A 20,441-nucleotide genomic window follows, 5' to 3' on the forward strand; every position below is an offset into this window, starting at 1 on the left:
CAGGCTTCTTCCATGCTGGGTCGGGAGGGCTACTTGTCCAGTGTGCCGGGGCCTGGCTTGTGAGAGCCAGAGGGACACGTCTCTTTCCACCTCCCCATTCAGCAATGTCACATGGGTAGCTGGAAATCAGTTGTGGTGGAAATATTTGCACCAGAGAAATCGGCAATGCTGCAAATCAGAGTTTTTAATTTTCCTTCTGAGAGCCACTTGTTAAACATTTAGCCACGGTCTCAGCTCAGGTCAGGGGGCTCACTCCATGTAGCTTTCTCTCCAGTTCTGATAACCGTTCCCTCGGCCTTTGTTTCCTGGTCCAGGGTGGCCTGGACGTCCTGCGGTGACCAGCCCTGATGCATGGCATCTGTGGCTTTCCATAAACCCTCCCCACACTCTTGTGAATCATCCCTTTCCTGAACTGCACACATTCTTCATTTTGAGGGCTTATCATCTGCTTCCTTCTTGGGCCCAGTTTAGGAAGAGAGCACTGAGGTTATTTTGAGTGTTAAGGAATTCCAAATTAGGCTGTGCGCTCACACTTGGCTCATCCAGATTATGGCAAGAGAACATCAGTTTACCTCTCATGGACCATCATCCTTTGGCATGTTGATCTCAGAGCCCTTCCGGGCAGCAGCTGTGTTAGGAGGCTGGGTTTGGACATTGCTCAGGTGTCTTGGTCATCCTTCATCTGAATTTACCACGTGCTCCTGCCCCAGCAGTCTGTAGCCCTTTCCCAACACCCAAGTTCAGCTCATGTGAGGTTGTAACAAGCCTCGGTTTTGAGGTTGAACAGGGAGTCCTTGTGACAATACATATTGCTTCCTCCCTCTACCTAGTCACTCATCTCTACAAGCCAATAATTTGCTGCAGTGCTGGGGTAATCCAGACAGCAGCAAACAATGCTACAGTTAATCATTATACCCAAGTCAGTGACAATTAAAGTTAGTTAGATATGTTCATAAACATTGTATATCGAGAATGGACGCATTAGCTCTTTTTCCGTGCACATCTGTCTGTGTTTGACAACCAAAACACTGCCTATAGCCACTTGGCCAGAGTTCATGTTCCCGCGTGCACACAGCCCGTCATTGTGAACAACAGACCCTTATATGATGGCTACATGTCAAGCATACTGGTGCACATGCTACGGGAAATGCAGACATGAGGATTGTGTCCGCACTATGAGGGCATGGGTCAGCAAGACATGACCACAAAGCCATCGCAGCTCAAGGCATAGGATGGGCTGTTCTCATGATGGTTGCGAAGAGTGAGTGTGAAAGTAGGATGACTGTTTTATTTACATACACTCTGTGTAATCAATCAGAGGATTTGGGAAGGCTGACAAAATGCATAGAATAGTAAAAGGAAAAAACAACAACAATAGAGTTAGCCAGAGTACAGGGAAAACACAAAAAGGGGGTGGAAAAGCCTGGAAGCCTGGGATGAATGTCATAGACCAAAATGCACAAACACAGTGTTGGATGTTGCCAATGGCAGCTGACACATTTAGCACTGAGCTTCCCAGCAGCCTCGGAAAAGACGACAGTTCTTAACAGCAAGATGCTTAGTGCCCTGAGGAGGAAGAGGAGTAGATTACATCAAAAAGTCTTTATCAACAAGGTTGCATTTTTATAGGCTTAAAAAAGGAAAGTATTTCTCAAAATGTGATTCTTTGTTGTATCCACACCACAGAACCCTGGCATACTTGTTCAAAATGCAGATTTGTGTGTGTGTGTGTGTGTGTGTGTGTTTGTCAGCTTTATTTATCCTGCAGTCATTTATATGAGCAGATCCCTTAAGCATAGAAGAGTAAAGAAGAAAGAATTACAATAAAAACATAATTCAGTACATTAATAACCAAACCCAGGGTTCATATGTGGCCCTTTATTAAGTCTTCCGTGTAGTGATCCTTCTGTGGTAATAACTTACTAGGGAGTGAAGCTCAGTGTAAGATCTCCAACATTAGGTTGAGCTCATTGCTTTCTTAATACTGATATGTATCTGCTTTATTTGAAATGGAGATTGTTTTTTTATTATATTAGTCACCATACAGTACAGCAATCGCACTTCTGGGTATTTACCCCAAAGACACAGATGTAGTGAAAAGAAGGGCCATATGCACCCCAATGTTCATAGCAGCAATGTCTGCAATAGCCAAACTGTGGAAGGAGTTGAGATGTCCATCAATAGATGAGTGGGTAAAGAAGATGTGGTCCATATATACAATGGAATATTACTCAGCCATCAAAAGGATGAATACCCAACTTTTACATCAACATGGATGGGGCTGGAGGAGATTATGCTAAGTGAAATAAGTGAAGCAGAGAAAGACAATTATCATTTGATTTCACTCATATGTGGAACATAAGGTATAGCACAGAGGACATTAGGGGAAGGAAGAGAAAACTGAAGGGGGGGAAATCAGAGGGGGAGACGAACCATGAGAGACTATGGACTCTGGGAAATAAACTGAGAGTTTCAGAGGGGACGGGTGTGGGGGGATAGGTTAGCCCGGTGATTAAGGAGGGCACGTGTTGTAATGAGCACTGGGGGTTATACACAAATAATGAATCATGGAACATTACATCAAAAACTAATGATGTACAGTATGGTGACTAAAAAATGCGGATTCTTGAGCCCATCCCAGACCTAGTGAGCCAGGCAGAGGGAGTTGATTCAGAGTTTCGAGTTTTTACAGAATGCATGGAATTTCCACAGGAGGCTGTGATGAGCTTTCAAGAGCAAGGGTAGCGTATTGAGGGCAGGGAAAAGCAGTGACATAGATGGCAGATCTGGGGAAGAAAGCTTCACTTGCAATGGGGCAGAGGCAGCACGGGGGGGTGGGGTGGGTGCTGGACAGGAGAGTTAAGACTCAACACGCGGCCCTGGACATGCCCTGCTAAACACCACATGCTTACCTATTCGGAAAGAAGGAGGTGCCCTCGGGAGTCAGGAGGAGGGGAGCTGGGATTTGGAAAGGTCCATCTGGCAGAAATATGGAAAGTGGGGCCCAAAGCTCCAGAGCATGGAGGGAGTGCTCTGGTCCATGTGAGTGCTGGTGAGCACCATGGCAGAGGCAACGGCAGTGGGGATGGGTGGAAAGAGTGAGCTGTGTTTCAGCCGAGCACAGCCCATAGACCTGGGCTCAGGTTAAGCATAGGGGATGCAGCACGTCCTGTACTCAAGAAAGTTCAGTGGGAGTTGACTATATGGTTTGGCCATGAAATGGGCTTGGGGTCCATTGACAGCCCAGGGTAGTTAGGAGAAGACACATTTCTTTGGGGGGAGTGATAGGAATTCAGGTTGAGTTATGATAACACCCACATGATCTTAACATGAATAGCACCTTGTGTTTATAAGGTGTGTGTTGTGTGGCAGGCATTGTGCTGAGTGCTTTTCTTGGGAGATCTCATCGAATCATCACTCCAGTACTGTGATGTGTATTACAGATGAGGATACAGAGATGTGGAGAAAGTAAGTAATTTGTGCAAAGTCATGCTGCTAGGAAGTGGTAGAGCTGAGATTTGAACCCAGGCAGTCTGACCAGGACACCTGTGTTTACGAGCAGTATGCAGGCCCGCCATGTGGAGTCAGTGCACGGAGGGTCCTGGGGGGGGCGGGGAGCAGGCCCACGGGAATTTAGAAATAACAACAATAACTAATATTTGTTGAGAATGGTCTTTGTTCATACACTGTGTTCAGCCCTGTATGTGTATTTTCTTAGTCACACAATAGCAGTGCTGTCTAAGGAATAAGGGTAATATTTTACTCTCGTCTTCCAGATGAGAAAACCAAGTTAGAGAGGTTGATTGGCCCAGGGTAGAGCCAAGAATGGCACCCATGTAGATTGTTTTCCAATGTTACCTTTCCTACCCGGCTGTGATGTAGCTCAGGAGAGAATCTAAGAATGGAGGGGAAGAAGTGAGAGTCACCATTATGAGGGGTGCCGAAACCAACCAGGGAGAGAATGCACAACCCAACACGCAAAAAGGCCAAAGCAGCAGACGAACCCTTGACCGAATCTAGGCTGTGGGATTCACTCACAAGTTGACCTTGGGAAAGTTGAATTGGGAACGTGCTGCTACACTGAGCCTCAATGTCCTTATTTGTGAATGGGGACAGTATTTCTGAATTCACAGTCTTCTCCACACAGAATAAGATAGAATGAGCAGTGGACTGCTACCCAGGAGCTCCTCTGCAAATCTAGTTACTGTTACTACATCCATGGCAACACTACATGGCTTCCTGGTGTTAAACGTCGACTCTGAAAGGGAGGTGATGTCTTTAACCAAGTAGGACAGAGCAGTGGAAGAGCATGCGTACAATTGTGTATGCACGCATGCATGTGCAAATGTGTGCATGTGTGTGTACCCTTCTGCACGTGCCCATGTACGAGTGTGTGTGTGTGTGTGTGTGTGTGTGTGTCTGGAGGGCGGGGAAGGCAGCCAACAGCCAACGGTGAAATCAGTGGTTAAAGAAGCCAGTGACTTCATTCTGGAGCCTCTTGGAATTAAATTATTGAGACATCACTAAAGTCATAGCCAGGCTCAATCTAGCCACAGCTCATCCTGGCCCAGGATTCCTCTCCTGGTTCCAAAGGAATTGCGGCAAGTTTAAAACTGGAGTGTACAGTGAATTTTTGCTAGCCAGCATGCTCAGGAGGTGGTTAGGCGGGCTTGCTTTGCCAATCTCACTTCCTAGGAACGGGTAGCAGGAGGCTCCGTTGCTTGGGTTGTGTGTACGAAGCAAGGTTTGTGATTATGCAAAACAAAGCTAGAAGTGGAAGTTATTCATAGCACTTGGATCCAGCAGAATGTTAACTTTTAAATGCTTTTTTCTTTTTCGAACAAATTTTAAAACCCTGGGGACCTAAAGATAAATTCCATCCATATGTCTCTGCCTGAGTTATGCTTAACCAGGAACGTGTTTCCAGAGATGCCTTTGGGTAAGAGATTTCCACCCCTGTGGGATGAGGACATTTTGCAAAGAAACAAAACCCAAAAGGAGTGGGGGTGGCGAAGAGCTTTATTTATTCCTCAGGGTACATGAATACTTTCTATGTGGCAGGCTCTATTGTGGGAGCTGGAGATCCAGAATGAATTAAGACTACTCTCTCCCTTAATGGTGACTGATTACTGTGGGCACAGTACTGTGGGCAAGAAAATGGCCAGGGGGTTTAGCCACAGGCCAAATGGTGAATGTCAGTGAATGCGGGGACCCTGATCCAAACAAAGCTTCTAGATGGCAGCCCTGTGTTGCCAGATCTAGGGATTTTTTTTTTTTTTAATAGAAGCTGGAAACTTGCAATGGAAATGTGAAGTTGCCTGATTTTTGAACGTTTGGGGTTTGTGAGTTGCAACTTGCAGCTTTGCGTGGGCTGAACAAAATGTGTCTGCAGATAACAGTTTGGCTCACTGGCTTCTAGGTTAGGAACCTGAAACAATTATAATAGGAAACATTGAATGCTGAGACAGAAATTAGAAACCAGGGTTTTGTGGGTTGCAGGGGAGAAGGGCTCTGGCCAACCTGGGCATGGAGAGGAGCCCGAGTCCTGGCCCAGGAGCTTAGTGCTTCCCTGGGCTTCTCCACTGAGCAGGAGAGGCAGTGGGATCTGGTATTCTGCAAGCAACCTTCCTGGAGGTGGGGGGATGGGGTTCAGTGTGGGAAAAGAACAACAGGGGGTGCCATCTTTTAGATATATGTGGGAAGCTGGCAGGTGAAACAAATAGAATCCTTTGCGAATTGATGAAAACAGGAAAGTTACGAATGAAAGCAGCTATGGAAAGGACAGGAAATGCCAAAGTGTCTTGAAGTGTAAATGGTTGAATGTAACGGACCTCAAGACAAAAATGGAAGATCTGCTTTCTTAGGAAGCTGAGCCACCTTGGGGAGTGACTTCACTTCCCTGAGCATCAGCAGCCTCCTCTGGACACCCGGAGAGTGGTGCCCACCAGGCGGGCGTGCCTGAGGGTAGAGACCATGTCACCTCCAGCATCATCCCATCACTAGCCAAGTGGGGTTTCCTGTGGTCAAGTTCACAGCTCCCCCCTTCCCAGAGAGGTGTCACGGAACACTTCCCTCCTGCCTAAAAGGATTCCAGATCACGTCTGTTGGGGAAAATGTGGTTCTCAAAAGTCCTGCGATATAGCAACCTTATTAACATTTTTTTTTTTTTTTTTTGCACATTGGCTTTTCCCCCATGTTTGACTACATAAATCCCTTCCTTCTGTTTTCCTGGTAATACCCACAGATCTCACCTTCAACTGGAATTCCATGGAACGTGCATGGGAATTCCGCTTCACGAATAAAGGACATTAGCCTTGTGGCGAGATGCTTTTCCTAAACTTTGAGAAATAGACCAGCCACATTTTTTATTTGGGCCAGATTGACCCCTAAATCCCTCGCACTGTGTTTCTCTCGCAGGTGGAAGAAGCACTAAGTGAAGTCGATTTTCAGCTCAAGGTGGATCTGCACTTTACCGACAGTGAAGAGCAGTGAGTGTCCCTGACGTCTCTGAATCGTGGTCCTATGACTTCCTTCCTCCAACCCTTCCCTGCCCCCCAGGGAAGCTCATGGCCGTGAACCTCAGAACATCGTTCAGAAGCCCGGTTCCTGAGCAGCTGCAGTGTCCACCACTGCCACAGCCCACCGAGCCACGGGGCTGGACGTGTCCGTGTGGTCACTGCAGACGGCATGCACTTTAGGCAGGGCACTCACATGCTGTGTGCACAGAAAACAGCCTGCCTGCTTGCCTTCATTATCCGGCACCTTCTCATCCCTGACACCTCCCTTCATTTTTTCAGTGCAGTATTATTTTCATTAGGTCTTTAAATTAATGACCCTACGAAGCGGCAGGTCTCAAGGCTCTTCCTGAATCCAAGGAGATGCGGCCGGGATTCTGCATCTTTGTACTAAATGCCCGCTATTATGTTTCAACTCTGAAAATTGAAAATCCATTTATGTCACCTGTTGATTAAACAAGCAGGAGACAGTTGCTCTTCTTTCCCATAACTGCTTCCTCTCAGCCTGTTCTGGGGCCTCCTCTCCTCCTCCAGGCGAGCTGTCAGCCGCAGGTTCTACCAGGTCAGAAAAGGATAGCCCCTGTTTCAGGGCTCGTAAGTCCAGTCAGGGATATTAGCAAAACTGCAACCTCTCATCCAGTTTATGACATCTTCTTTGCCCCCATCCCCACCTGCACCCACCACCCCCAGCTCCAGGCTAGCTCAGCTCAGGAAGCTCCCTGTGCAGGCGCGGGGCGGTGGGCGGCTTCATATTTGTTCCTGCCTCCTTCCCCACTGGGGTGTGTGGACCTTGCAGGGTCAGGCATGGTAAGGAGGGAGGAGATTGCGGGGCGGGGGGCAGGGGTCATGAAGGGCAGATTTAGTTGCAAGCAGCTTCATGCAGTGGAGGCTGATTCACTGGGTCCTTTGTTCTTGGGGTGTCCCTATACATTCCTTGGGGATCTACCCATTAATTAGGCAAGCTTCCTCACACCCTTCCCCCCAACCCTCCACCACCAGCCCTGCAGGTCTTTGATACAGCAATGCTTCCTGTGGCTGGCTCAGCCACTCCTTGCAGGAAGCTCTTTTGGCGTATTCCTCTCCAAAGAACCCACATCTGGTCCTTGGGAAATGAACAAGGGCACTTGCTCCCCACTGGTGGGGCCTCCCTCCCCCTGCAATCCTGCTCACTCCTCCTTGGGCCGATGCAGCCACCCTCAGCTTCTCTCCTGAGGACTTCTGCAGGATGAGTCAGGCACAAGGACCTATGTTCTCTCAATTCTAAGGGACTTGATCAAGTTCACTTGAAGATCCCTCCCATGAGGCTTACAGTTATGGAGGAGACACTCCTTTTTCCTCTGTTCTGTTAGCAGATTCTCAGAGAATTATTCTGACCACTCTCCACAAATTAATCTGCTCTTCTGGTGTCTACAACCCCTTCAGCAGATACTTCATGCTCTTCTGTGGATAATGGAGAACCAGGTGGCCAATGGTCTAATGCTGGCGGAACAATCCTCCGGTCCCCCAATCCCTTCATCCCTTCAAAGTTAAGACTCCCTATTGGAACCTTCTCCCTTTCTCAAGGACTTGCTCATCCCTGAGATTGGTCTGGTTGTTATGGGAGTTTCCGTAACATGAGGAGTTGAAGCAGATGGGATTCTCTGAGATGTTGGTGACCTGATGTGTCTGCACCTTGAGAATGGACATCTGCTGATGTGCAAATGGTCATGTCTAGTGTCTGGGGCGTCAGGAGTATCTATCCATGGTCTTACCGTGGGGTTTGGGCTCAACATCACAGATTCCTCATTCTTGTCTGGACCCAAGCCCCTCTGGCCACATGCTTCCCTCATCCCTGCTGATTACTCCTTCGTGGGATGGTGGATGCTTGGGAAATCTTATTCACCTCACACCATCACCATGGTTTGTTGTTCTAGCAGAGCCCCTGCAGGAGGCTGGCTTTCTTCCTAATCTAGAAACTCAGAAGTGAAGCTCCTGCCTCTGGTCTCTTATGCCCCTCAACTATCTGTGATTTCTATCATTCACCCATCTCATTAACCCACCTGCCTTCTTTTTCTGGACCTGTTTCCTTCAGAGACATTCATCTATTACTCCATGGGAGACATTTCTAAGTCATCAACGAACCCTACACCTCAGCCTAGGAGTTCTCCGTCCGTTCCACCAGGCAGCCTGAATGATAGTCATGGTAGACCCAGGAAATGAGACCATCTTGCCGTCAAAACAGTGGTTAACGGAGATGGGCCCAAAGTGCATGAAATTCAGCAGCTCAGGCTCTGTGCTCATCAACCATGAGATGTTGGTCAAGTCCCAGAACATTCCTACATCTCAGCAGCTTCATTTATAAAATGGACATTATTATACAATCGGGGCCTCATAAGTCTGTTATGAAGATTAACAGAGACAATATCTCAAGTGTGTGGACTGCTGAATCAATGTCTTCTTCCTCTTTGTGGCTTCCTAGATGCACATGGGGCCAGGCTTCCCTGTGTCCCTTCCTCTCTATAACACAGAGCACTTAATCACAATCAGAGCAGGGGGCTTCATGGAATATAAGATTAGCTAAGAGGAACAGGAAACCAGAGGCTGGGGAAGAGTTTATAATGACATATTTTTTCATTTTCATAAATTGGGTTTAAGGATGATACATCCTGGGGATACACATTAGGCTTTGAAACATGACCCAGGCAGAGGCTTCTTTAGAATCACATAGGCCAGGGTGGAGACCAACCAGAGAAGCACAGTATAGAATATCGGGGATTTCAAAAGGTCTCTTGACACCCATCTCCTCCAGTGGTTTTCACTGTGGGTAGGGCGATTCTGTCCCCCAGGGACATTTGGGCCACATCTGGAGACATTTTTGATTGTTACGCAGGGGATGCTCCTACTTGCATGTAATGGGTAGAGTCTCTGAATGCCAAGAAACATTCTACAGTGCACAGGACAGAACCCCCTCCCCGACAAAGCCTTATCCCATCCCCAAAGTCAAGATCACCCTGCTCTAGTCTACCCTCCGCTTGCACCTGGTACGTTGCGAAGGCCCACGAGCATATGCCTGCCTAGAGACAGGGAGCTCACTCCTTCCCATCAGATCCCATTCTGTCCCTGGGCAGTTCTGCCTATGAGGAAATTCTTCTTTATTTAGGAAACAGGTCCTTTTTGTGTGCCTTCCTTCAGTTGCCCTGGATTTTAGTCCTTGTAACCACTTAGAAAAATTCTCAGGATGACCCTTTAAGATCAGATAAACAAGACTCTTCAATAAAATGATCTCCTCATCTCCAATTAAATATCAGGGCTCTTTCTCTGTGTTTTTTTTTTTGATTGGTGGTTTGATTTTTTTTTTTTTTTTTAGTTCCTTTATAGAAATGCAGACATTCTCCTCTCATTGCTCTCAGGTTTACCTCATCCTTTCTAAATTGAGACCCCCACGAACTGAGTTTTATCGCCATTGATTGGCTCTATTCCATTTTAGAGCACAGAACAGCTTTTACCTCCTTTATTCTTAGGTCTTTACTCCTATTAATGTGGCTTAAATTCTTCTTCACATTTTTGACACCTTTGCTACCCTGACGTGCTCTTCACCTCCTGTCATTCTAGCCTAAGAATATTTCTGTGATTCCTACAAGCCTGTGAGCGAATGGATTCCAGTAGAGTCCAGTACTACAGAATGGACTGTGTGGTCAGATAAACGTGGGTCTAGCATTCGGTTTTCTCTTGTGACTTTGAACAAGTCCGTTAACTCATGCTAGCTTTACTTCCTTGTCTGTAAATGGAATAATACTAGGAAAGACCTCATATGATTGTCTTACGGATTAAGGGAAAAAGCACTGGATTCAGTTCATAGTAAGGCCTCAGTAAATTGTTTTCAGAATTGAAATTACTATAAATGTTAATGACTTTCTGAGGCTCAGGAGGTATACTCCTAGCCCCTTCCCCATCAGGCTTCTCCTGGGAAAGAGAGGAGGCCCTGTTTGTGGTCTGTTTGTGGAGTCACATTGGGCTGCAGTGATTTATATGCTTGGCTTTCATTTGCACACAAGGATTCCAGGAAGCAGAGCCCGTTGGGCTGGGTCTTGGGAATTTGCTCGCTTTGCTTTCTCTGTGTCTCATTTCCTCATCTATGGAGGAATGAGCAGTTTGTCCTCTATTTTCTGAGCTCTCTGCTCTACTCAGGGAAGATGCCCCACCCTGGCTACCCAAGTGCTCTGATTCAGAGAAACTTGGAAAACCTGAGTGATTGATTTCCAGAGCTTGAGATTAACACTGGAGGAGTTTTATTTAGAGAAGAATCAACCCTATTTTTATCACCAGAGGCTCTGTTGGACTTTGCCTACCAGCCAGTTCATCTCTTGGGAATCAGACATGCACCAATGACAAAATGCTAGAACAAAGGTAGAGAAATCCTTGATGAAAGCGGTCAGACTGTTTAACCGATATGCTTCGGGACTCATTTGTTCATTTGGTCAGGCAATTATTCTTTTTAATAAAGCAAACATTGGGGCAGCTCCTATAGTATGCCAGATACGATGTTAGGTGTTGGGGATAGAAATGTGAATTAGTCACATTTCCTGGCCTCAGGAGGTAGAGATGCAGTAGAGAGTGCAGATGTACAAAGGAAGTGCTTTCCTGCATGTGGGGGGAGGGAGTGGGACAGTGGGGGAGGGCGAGGGGCAGTGGGGGGAGGGAGCCCAGGAGGGCTTCAGTGTTGAGATGAGCCCTGACAAGGGTCCGAGTGTGTCTCCCTCACTGGCCTGACGGGGGGCTTGGTGCCCGTGGCCACAGCGCGTGAGCCCTGGGGGCTGCTGAGAAGTAGCTGTGAGATGCCTCCTGCCTTCTTTTTCTTCTTGGACACGGAGTTTCTTCATCTGCCATTCACGGGAGAGATGATTTCTACCAGACAGGGTGATTGTAGGGATTGAATAAGATGCTGTGTGCATGGTGGTTGTCCCGGGTGAGGCTCTCACACAGACCTGCCTGGGTGACGGCAGGGATGGCCTGCCATCACTCACGGGCACTCACTCACCTGCCTTCCAGGCTGCAGGACGTGGCGGGGGCCCCCCTGATCAGCAGCCGCACGCTTGGCCTACACTTCCACCCCCGGAGAGGTCTGCATCACCAGGTCCCCGTCATGTTCGACTATTTCCACCTGTCAGTCATCTCGGTGACTGTCCACGCTGCCCTCGTGGCTCTGCAGCAGCCCTTGATCAGGTAGGAAGCGATGACTACGATCTTGGAGGTGCAGGGGCGCCGCTCTGGGTTTCTTGGGATGCTCTGTCCCCGGCGCAGCTGAGGGGCACGGGGCTGGCCGGGATTGATGGGTGCAGACCAGAGGAGCGTCTCCCAGGCTTACAGTTGAGGCTCTGGGCCTCCCTCAGGAGCAGGGGGGTGGGGGGCGGGGGATGTGGAGGGGGGCATCAGGAGTCAGGGGTGCACGGGCAGGGAGCCAGTCTGAAAACCTGCCAACAGTGGCTCAGACCTGGCTACGCTGGAGACAGATCCAACCTGGGCCCCATGCCAGGCTTTGTTTTTTCTCTCGGTGGCTTATCTGAGAAGTCCCTGCATGTCCCTGAGACACACAGTCTTCATCTCTAAACCAGGAGCACTCATGTGGCCATGCACAGAAGATTTTAGTGACTCTCAGATGAGGATGTGGCCAGGCCCGGGGCAGGGGCTCTGTCTTCTGCCCCCTCCCAGCTTGCTGTTTGTTCCAAAGCAGGACCCCGTGTGTGGCCCTGTGTTCTCCGCATCAGTGAAAGCCCACGAAGTGCTGAGGTTTCAGGAATGCCACAAATGGAAGAACAGAGCTGGTACACTGTGTTTTGTGCCTGGCATGGCCAGACATACGCCAGGTCAGTTCGAAACCTTGCCCGTGCACGTGGGCATGAGTTGCTCAAGTGTGCAAAGGGACATTCAGAGGGAGACTCTTTTTTTTTTTTAAGATTTTATTTATTTATTTGAGAGAGAGAGAATGAGAGAGAGAACACATGAGAGGGGATAGGGTCAGAGGACGAAGCAGACTCCCTGCCAAGCAGGGAGCCCGATGCGGGACTCGATCCAGGGACTCCAGGATCATGACCTGAGCTGAAGGCAGTCACTTAACCAACTGAGCCACCCAGGCGCCCCAGAGAGAGACTCTTGCAGCCTGGAGTCTCAGGATGGAGCTAACTTCCCAGTGTCCCTTTTCAGGACAGCTTCTCAGTGCGGGGAGTTAAAGTGCCTGTGGGAGAGACTCTGGTCCCCACGGTTTATTGTTGGGTAAGACCCAGGCTCTGATGGGCTGGTGGGGTCAGGAGTAGGGAAGGAGGAACCTGGATCCTGACCAGGTGACGTGGCCAAGAGATGCTGTTCCTGGAGGCCTTCACTCAGTCCCTGGGCCCCTCGGCCGAGCTCCACCTGGGCTGTGCTTGCTGATGGGGCTAATTCAGACAATGACCTTGAATGGTAGACAGGATGCCTATGTATCACATCAACCATAATCCTCAAACTGAGGAGTGTCGCCCAGAGATAAAGTCTCGGTGGGCTAAAGAGCATAGTTTCTGAGAGAAAAGGGGGCACCGCATAGGGCGGGCCTTGGGCAGCGTTGGGTTTTGACCTGAGGAGAGCCCATGGGGGGTTAGCTCAGGGCCTGAGAATGGAGCCAAGGGCACTGGGGGTGGAGGGAGCTGGTGTCCTGGGCTGTGTGAGTGGAGCGCCTGGCCCCCAGCCTCTGCTGGCGAGTGTGGACATTCTCCTGCCCATCGAGGATTGGGCTCCTCCATGGAAACTGGACCACTGTAAGGGAGACCATGGAACTAGTCATGGTTCTTTCTCCACGGCTGTACGGAGGGCCTGCCGTCCCGGGAACGGTGTTAGGACACACACAGTATACTAAGGAGACATCACCATAGACTTTTCCCTCCAGGAGTGCAGAGTGGGATGGAGGGAGCCCGTCTGCACTGACAGCATTATCATATGGCAGAGGCTGCGCCGAGTTTGACAGAAACATTGCAGAATCAAAGGAAAGCAGACCTGAATTTGGGAAATTGCAGGAGACATAGAGTCCAGAAAGCAGTCCAAAGTATGATGATCCTGCAGAGGATACCCCCTGGCTGTGAGCTCGCTCCAAGGCTTGATGAAGAGTGGCCCTGGTGTAGACATGAGGACATAGTCTGTCTGCTGTCAGGGATGCAGGGCAGATGGCCAGTGTCCTGTGAGTGGCCGGCTCTTCACCGCTGAAGGTGAGCCAATAGCCCGGCTGGGAAAAGCAGAGCTCCCTGCAGGCGGTTCTGGGTCCCTGAGATGGAGCTCTTGTGCCTCGGCTGCATCAGGCCCATCCTGATGTCTAGCACTGCCAGGTAATTTCTGGGGGCCCTTGGAGAGGTGTCTAACTTCTCTAGACATCGGTTTCAACATTGAAATAGGGGAGGGAGGGAGGGAGGACGGAAGGAAGGGAGGGAGGGAGGGAGGAGAGAAGGAAGGAAGGGAGGGAGGGAGGGAGGGAGGAAGGAAGGAAGGAAGGAAGGAACTTAAGAAATGAGCAGTGAGACTCACCCAGCAGAGATGACAGGGGTACAATGAGATGAAGCGCACATTCTGTGTCACACATGGTGCACACGTGCTCCGTTAGTGGTGGGTGTCCTAGGCTTTAGCCATTTCTGGAAAGGCCAAGCCAGGAAGCTCTGGGATGAACAGATCAGATCCGGGACCCTAAAAGGCTTGGAGCCTGGCAGGGCAGAGACGTGCTTAAGTATCTAACCTTGGTTCGGTGGTGCAAACCATCCTGGGAGCATGATGTAGGATGTGGTTAAAGTGTGGGCTCTGGGGTGTGAGGGACCTGGGTTCTGTTCTGAGCCTCCTGCCGATTAAGCTTGTTAGCTCAAGCACGTGACTTCAGCTCCCTGGGCTTCTGCGTCCGTGCATGCCGGGAGGTTATTAGGAGGATTGAATGAGATAGTACACAGAGAACCCTTGGCCCTGCATTTAATGGATTAATATCTATGCATTGCCTGCCTTGTTGCAGGCCCTGCTCTCAGCCTCCCTGGCTAGTGCCTCACAAGCACGTACTGAATTGAGGAAATTTCAAGCTTGGGGAAGAAGTAGTTCTGCTCGGGGGAAACCAGGGCAGGCTTTAGAGAGGAAACAGGCTTTGAGCTGGACCCGGGGGGATAGAGATTGTGACAGTGAGAAATAAATTGGGGAGGGTAAAGGTCACATTTAATAGTATAACCAATGACAGGTTACAGAACTGAGAATCTGTTTACTGTCTAAGAAGGAGACATGGGGGATTTTCAGCAAGAGCATCACTTGATTAGACCCATTTTGTGAAGATCCCTCCCATGGCTAGAATGGGCTGGGCTGGAAGTGACATCAGGGTAGAGGTAGGAGGACCAGCTAGGGTCCCGTTAGGAGATTAAGGGTTCACATTGAGAAGCAGGTGTCACTCCTCTTGCTGCTGGGAGTGCTGATACTATCTAACGAGGATTTGGGATCTGGAAACTCCTTGTAGAAAATGTAACCTTCTGATGGAAAGAGCTCCTTGCAAATCAGATGCAGCAGAGAGGAGCATGAATAGACATCCAGCGTCAGAGCCTGGCTTCTCCCGGGATGGGGGTAAAAATAGAACTGTCTTCTGTTCTCTGGATTTTACAGGAAGCATTTCTGTTAGTTAGCTCACAGTGGCTGGGAACAGAGGGAACCCTTTAAAATGATGGGAAATACCTGTCAAACAGCGCAAGCTCTAGTTCTTCCAGAAAAGCGAGTTTCACATCATCAGTTAAATCCAATCAGGGAGAAGCAGGTGTGAAATTAAAATTTAACCTCAAAAGACCTTCCACCTTTCCTGATACACCCCGAAGAAGAGAATCTGATTTTTCATCCTTAAATGGGGAGAGATGGATTTCACGTGAGGGATTCAGATCCACTGCAAAAGCCAATCGAGCCCACCGTAAAGTAAAATAACCAGTCACTCCCGTTATGCATTGGCAGTCTGTCCCCGAATGTGCCTTGAGCATCGCTGCTCAAGCGCACATTCTCTGTTTCCCTGCAATGTTCCTTTCATCCATTTGTAGCTAAACTGTACACTTGCTGAAATCGCAGTTCCAAGCAAATCAGAGTAGTGATTACATTACACTCGATTATATTTGTGGTGTTATCAATAATAGCGATATAGAGACAGTAATGGTTTTGTGAAATTTTACTGTATTTGTGGTATTATTGACAGCAGTTAGAGCATTTATGGAATCATTTTTGCCTGACCCCGTACTTACAGCCATGTTGGGCTGATCTCATGGAATCTTCAGAGCCTCTGGGGAAAGCGCTGGAACCCACCCTTCCCACGTGTCAGCCTTTCAGAGGCACTCAGAGGCTAAAAACGTACCCCTGTCATGGAGCTTATGGGTGTTGCTGCTGGGCTCGGAGCCGGGGCGGACCGGCCTCTAACCGCTGGGCCCTTCTCCATGAGGATCACCCCTAACACTGTTCTGAGTTTGCGTTCATCCTGTTACATCTGCCTCCCTCCCTAGACCAAAAGTCTTCACAGAGGGGGTCGTGCCTGCGTCCTCTGGCCCCCGGCCACCTAACACTCTGCCTGCTATGTGGCTTGCACCTAATACGTATTTGCATAAATGAATTAAACAGAAATATGACAGGAGCTTTATTTCCCTGTCAGGATTTTAAGCAGGCACGTGGGACGCTTGGACTAAATCATTCCAGGATTATTTCTTGAGCACCTGCCCTGGAGGGGGCTCTGGTTGCACCTTCTACAGAAGAACAAACAGAGGCTCGGCAGGGGCAGGGTTGAAGGAGCGCACCCCGGATTGTGCCCTGAAGGGAGTAGAAGCAGGACCCAGACCGTAGTGGATGGAGGCCCCGTCCTTCTGGCCTGGAGCCTGTCCAAACTGTCCCTCCAGTCCCATGGCCTTGGAGCTCTGCCTCAGTGACTCTCAGCAGGCACATGGTTGGCCTTTAGGGGCATTCTTTTGTCCACAGAGTAGGATGTGTGCCATTTTGCCTTCCAGGATCTCATGCCAGTTGCGCCGCCTCGTTGGGCCAGCGTTCTGGGTGGGGGGGCAAACTTCTTCTAGATGACTTATCTTGCAGCGAGTCACTGACAGCCCCGAGGGGCTGAGCTCATGACACCATCACTTTCTTCACACTGTTTCCCTCTTCAATCTCCCTGCCTTTCAGTTTTACCCGTCCGGGAAGAGGCTCCTGGCTTGGTAAAGGCGGGCCAGACACGGGACCAGAACAATCTAGCCTCTCTCTGGAAAACCTGGTCTTCGGAGCTGGATACTGCAAGCCGACTTCCTCAGAGGTATGGTCCGCATGGGACGTGGCCCCAAGGCCGCCCTCAGTTTTGCAGGGTGTGTGTGTCCCTTCCTCTCACCTGTCCATCCGTCCCTGCCTTTCTGTCAAACATATTCCTAATGCCAGGGCCTGGGGTAGACGCTGGCCCTGGGGTCCTCATACATGTCTCCTCTGGGTGGTCCCCCTTCAGGGCGTGTTGTGAGGGGCCTCCCCTGGACCACGTGGGAACCTGGAAAGCCCCTTGGCCTTGAACCGTTTTCAAAACTTGGCTCCGTCTCTCACTTGCTCACTTTTCTGAGTCTCACTTTGCCCCCCTGAAGGGTGAGGTCATGAAAGCGTGATCCTCTTCTGGGGTCGTGTGTGTAGCCGTTGCTGTAATGAATGTAAAGTTCCTAGCCCAGTGCTGGTACTCAGTAGGTGCTCAATAACTATGCATACCCTGACCTTTCCCTTGTTCTCTCTTCTCCATCAACACCCATCCTTACCCCTCTGTGAGGCGCATGTCTTTGGCCACACTCAGCATCACTCTGCCCATATCTCTCCTGAGCCGACAAAGGATTATTTTTATCAGGGACCTGCTCAGAAATAACCAGGCTACATTAGTCTAGCTTCTCCAGAGAAACAGAACCAACAAGAGATAGATAGATGGAGGAACAGATTATAGTATTTCCAACGAGCATTGACATATTTATGTACATGCAATATATATAGAGAGAGAGAGAAATCTTTTGAAAACAATTGGCTCACATGATGATGGAAGCTGAGAAGTCCCAAGCCCTGTCCCCTGCCGGCTGGGGACCCAGGAGAGCCGAGCCGGTGGTGGGGTTCCAGTCTGAGCTCGAGTGTGCAGGCAGGAGAACACTGGTGTCCCAGCCGGAAGGCAGGCAGAGAGAGGACATTCTCTCACTCAGATTCCTAGCTGGTCAGCTGATGCCCACCCCCATCGGGAGGGCCACTCCGCACTCAGCCTGCCCACCCGCTGCCCCAGAAGAGGCGCTGCCCTGTCCTATGCAGCCCCGCTCCCTGCTCACGGCGTCCAGCACAGCGGGTTCTGCACGCTGCTGGCTCTCCTGTGACGTCAGCTCTCCCAGCCTGCGCCCCAGCCAGGAGGCCTGGCTGCAGAAGCTGCCCTCAGTCATGCGTCCATCTGGTTCAAGCCTCTGTGTCATGTTCTCCTGTGAGGAGCTGAGGAGAGAGCTGCCGACCCTCCTGCGGGACCGGGGACCCAGACCCAGGACAGGGCTCTGTGCCCAGAAGGAGCACAGAACTTTCTTGAAGGTGGACTCCAGTGACCTGTAGATGTAGGACCTCGGGCAGCCACTGAGTCTCTGGGAACCACGTACTTAGCGTTGACACTGGACCCAGCAGATAGTAACAAGGGAGTGGAAAGCGGGAGACCAGCCCGCCCGGGGTGGGGGTGGTGGTGACGTGTCTGCATTGCTTCATGCACGGGGATGGCTTCCAGGCTCGGACATGGGATTGGGAAGGAGTGGAAGGCAGGGACTCCCAGCTCCCTCTGCATCCCCACGGCCACACAGCGACTGTGCATCATTAGTGGATCCCGCGGGCTTCCCTGGACCAGCCCGGACCCCCTGCTGCAGGCCCAGCCTGGCTCCAGACTCCCCGTGGGTGGACTGAAACCTTCGTTGTGACCTCATCACATCTCCACTACCCCCTCAGCTGGGTCCCCCTCCTCACTCCCAGCACGTGCTGGCCCCAGAGCCTCCCCAGGAGATCTACCTGAAAATCTCCAGCTCGGACCATTTTCCATGTAATGCGGCGTAGGACATTAGGGAATATCAGAGGTCCTAGATCAATTCAAAGCATTTTTGACACGTATTCCAAGACAGGGCTTTTGCTGGGTCCACAGGAGCCTATGAGGATGATTATGATACAGTGTCTCCCATCTGATGCCTCGTTCAGATGCCACCACCTCTGAGAAGCACTCTCTGATTTCCTAGCCTTCGTTCTCTCTCCGTGTGGGTGCGTGTGGCTGGGGATAGAGGCCAGCTCACTCGGCACCCCATGCCCAGCCCCAGCAATGTGCAGGGCTGCCCTTGAAGACTGTTCAGAGCCCTAGACTTGGGGCACGCTCAGGCAGGGCACACTGACTCTGTGGCATCTGAGAGGCTAGGCATGACCCAGCCAGGTCCCTGATCTTGAGGCGGTGTGACATGGGAGAGCGAAGATTATGGTCTCAGACACCTGATGTGCCCCTCAGAGCCCTGTGACTTGGCGGAGTTTGACTCACCCTTGGAAACTCAATTTCTCAACACGAGAATGGGGTAATACCTGCTTTTAGAAAGGATCTCAAGAGTTAATATGTATAAAGACAGTACAAAAATAGACCCATAGCAGGCACATGATACAGTATAGTTCCCCCCCCCATTTCTTTTCTTGGCTATTTTTGGGGATGTGTGTCAAAGAAGACATCCCTGTCTTTTACAAGAGTCAGATAAAATAGCTTATTTGTGGGTGCTCAGCAGTGAACTTGCTCATGGAGCTTAGCTCAATGGGTTATTTTCAGGACCTGATTCTTTTCCTGTGTATTTTCCATTTGGGTCCCATCCAATTATGCGGGCTCAGTGCTGCGCACCCACCCCATGCCTTCCCACCAGGCAAGGGCTGCCAAGCAGAGACTAAAATCCACTCCCCCTTCCTCCCCTAGGAGCTGTGCATCCAAATCCCCAAGAAGCCCAGTGCATTAGCAAATAACATGGGGATCCACGCAGACTGCAGCATCAGCTGGAAGGATTAGACACCAGGTGTTCCCTTCAAAATAAGCCTTTCTGTGCAAAGACATTTACAGAAACCAGAGTTCAGGAGCAAAAGCAGCTGACCGCATGAAAAATCATGGGAGGCCAGGGTCCCTTTCCCATTAGCCGGGCCCATCCCTCCCTGTGTGCAGCCCCACTCTTTCCTGCTGCACCCAGGTGGCTGGAGCCTCAGATTTAGAGTTGGAGCTCACATCCCCTCCCCATCGCAAGCCAGCAGCTCTGCCCTACGGGAATTATTTTCCCTTCTCTGATTTTCGGCTTATCTGTCAAAAAGGGACACTAATGCCTGCCTTGCAGGGTTGCTGAGAAGATTAAATGAAATAAGCATATTAAAGCCTGGAGTGTAGAGCCTGGCACAAAGTGCTCGGTAAAACCCTCTGTTGGATTATTTTACTTTTAGTTTATTCACATAATTAAATTGAATGTTACTCTGGAAGCCCCCATGTGGTCTTGTGGGTAGGACATTGAATGAAGGGTCTTAGGTGTGGTTTTGTTCTTGGCTTTCAGCACTAACCTGCTGTGCGACCTTGAGTCAGACATTTGCCCTCTCTGGGTCTCAGTTTCCCCGTGTGTATAAAGAGGATAGAATGAGATCGAGCTGGGGCCTCCCCTCAGTCCTTTCTCTGCTGTTTTCCCTGTGATATTCCCGTCACTGCCTGGTGCATCCAGGGGCATTTGATTGATTTATTAGTCCAGATTCTCCAGAGAAACAGAACCAGGAGGATGTGTGTATGTATATACACACACAGATGTATTCTAAGGGATTGTTCTGTGTGATTATGGAGGCTGGTAAGTCCAAAATCATCAGGTTAGTCCAGTGGGCTGGAGACCCAAGCACGAGTTGCAGTTTGAGCCCAGAGGCAGTCTGACC

The 20,441-nt window shown here is 50.0% G+C and overlaps 1 protein-coding gene across 1 annotated transcript in view; it reads left to right on the forward strand.

The window, feature by feature from the left end:
• FAM135B (family with sequence similarity 135 member B) overlaps positions 1-20,441 on the forward strand; it is a 173,628-nt gene that overhangs the window by 80,427 nt on the left and 72,760 nt on the right. Inside the window, exons 4-6 of the mRNA XM_045899186.1 lie at positions 6,418-6,488; positions 11,544-11,717; positions 16,674-16,800. Of these exons, the coding sequence (XP_045755142.1) occupies positions 6,418-6,488; positions 11,544-11,717; positions 16,674-16,800 (372 nt within the window). The remainder of the gene's footprint in view (positions 1-6,417; positions 6,489-11,543; positions 11,718-16,673; positions 16,801-20,441) is intronic.

Source organism: Mirounga angustirostris, unplaced genomic scaffold, assembly GCF_029215605.1.
Source record: "Mirounga angustirostris isolate CCGP_5_RB_7025 unplaced genomic scaffold, mMirAng1.0.hap1 SCAF_4, whole genome shotgun sequence".
Taxonomy (NCBI): domain Eukaryota; kingdom Metazoa; phylum Chordata; class Mammalia; order Carnivora; family Phocidae; genus Mirounga; species Mirounga angustirostris.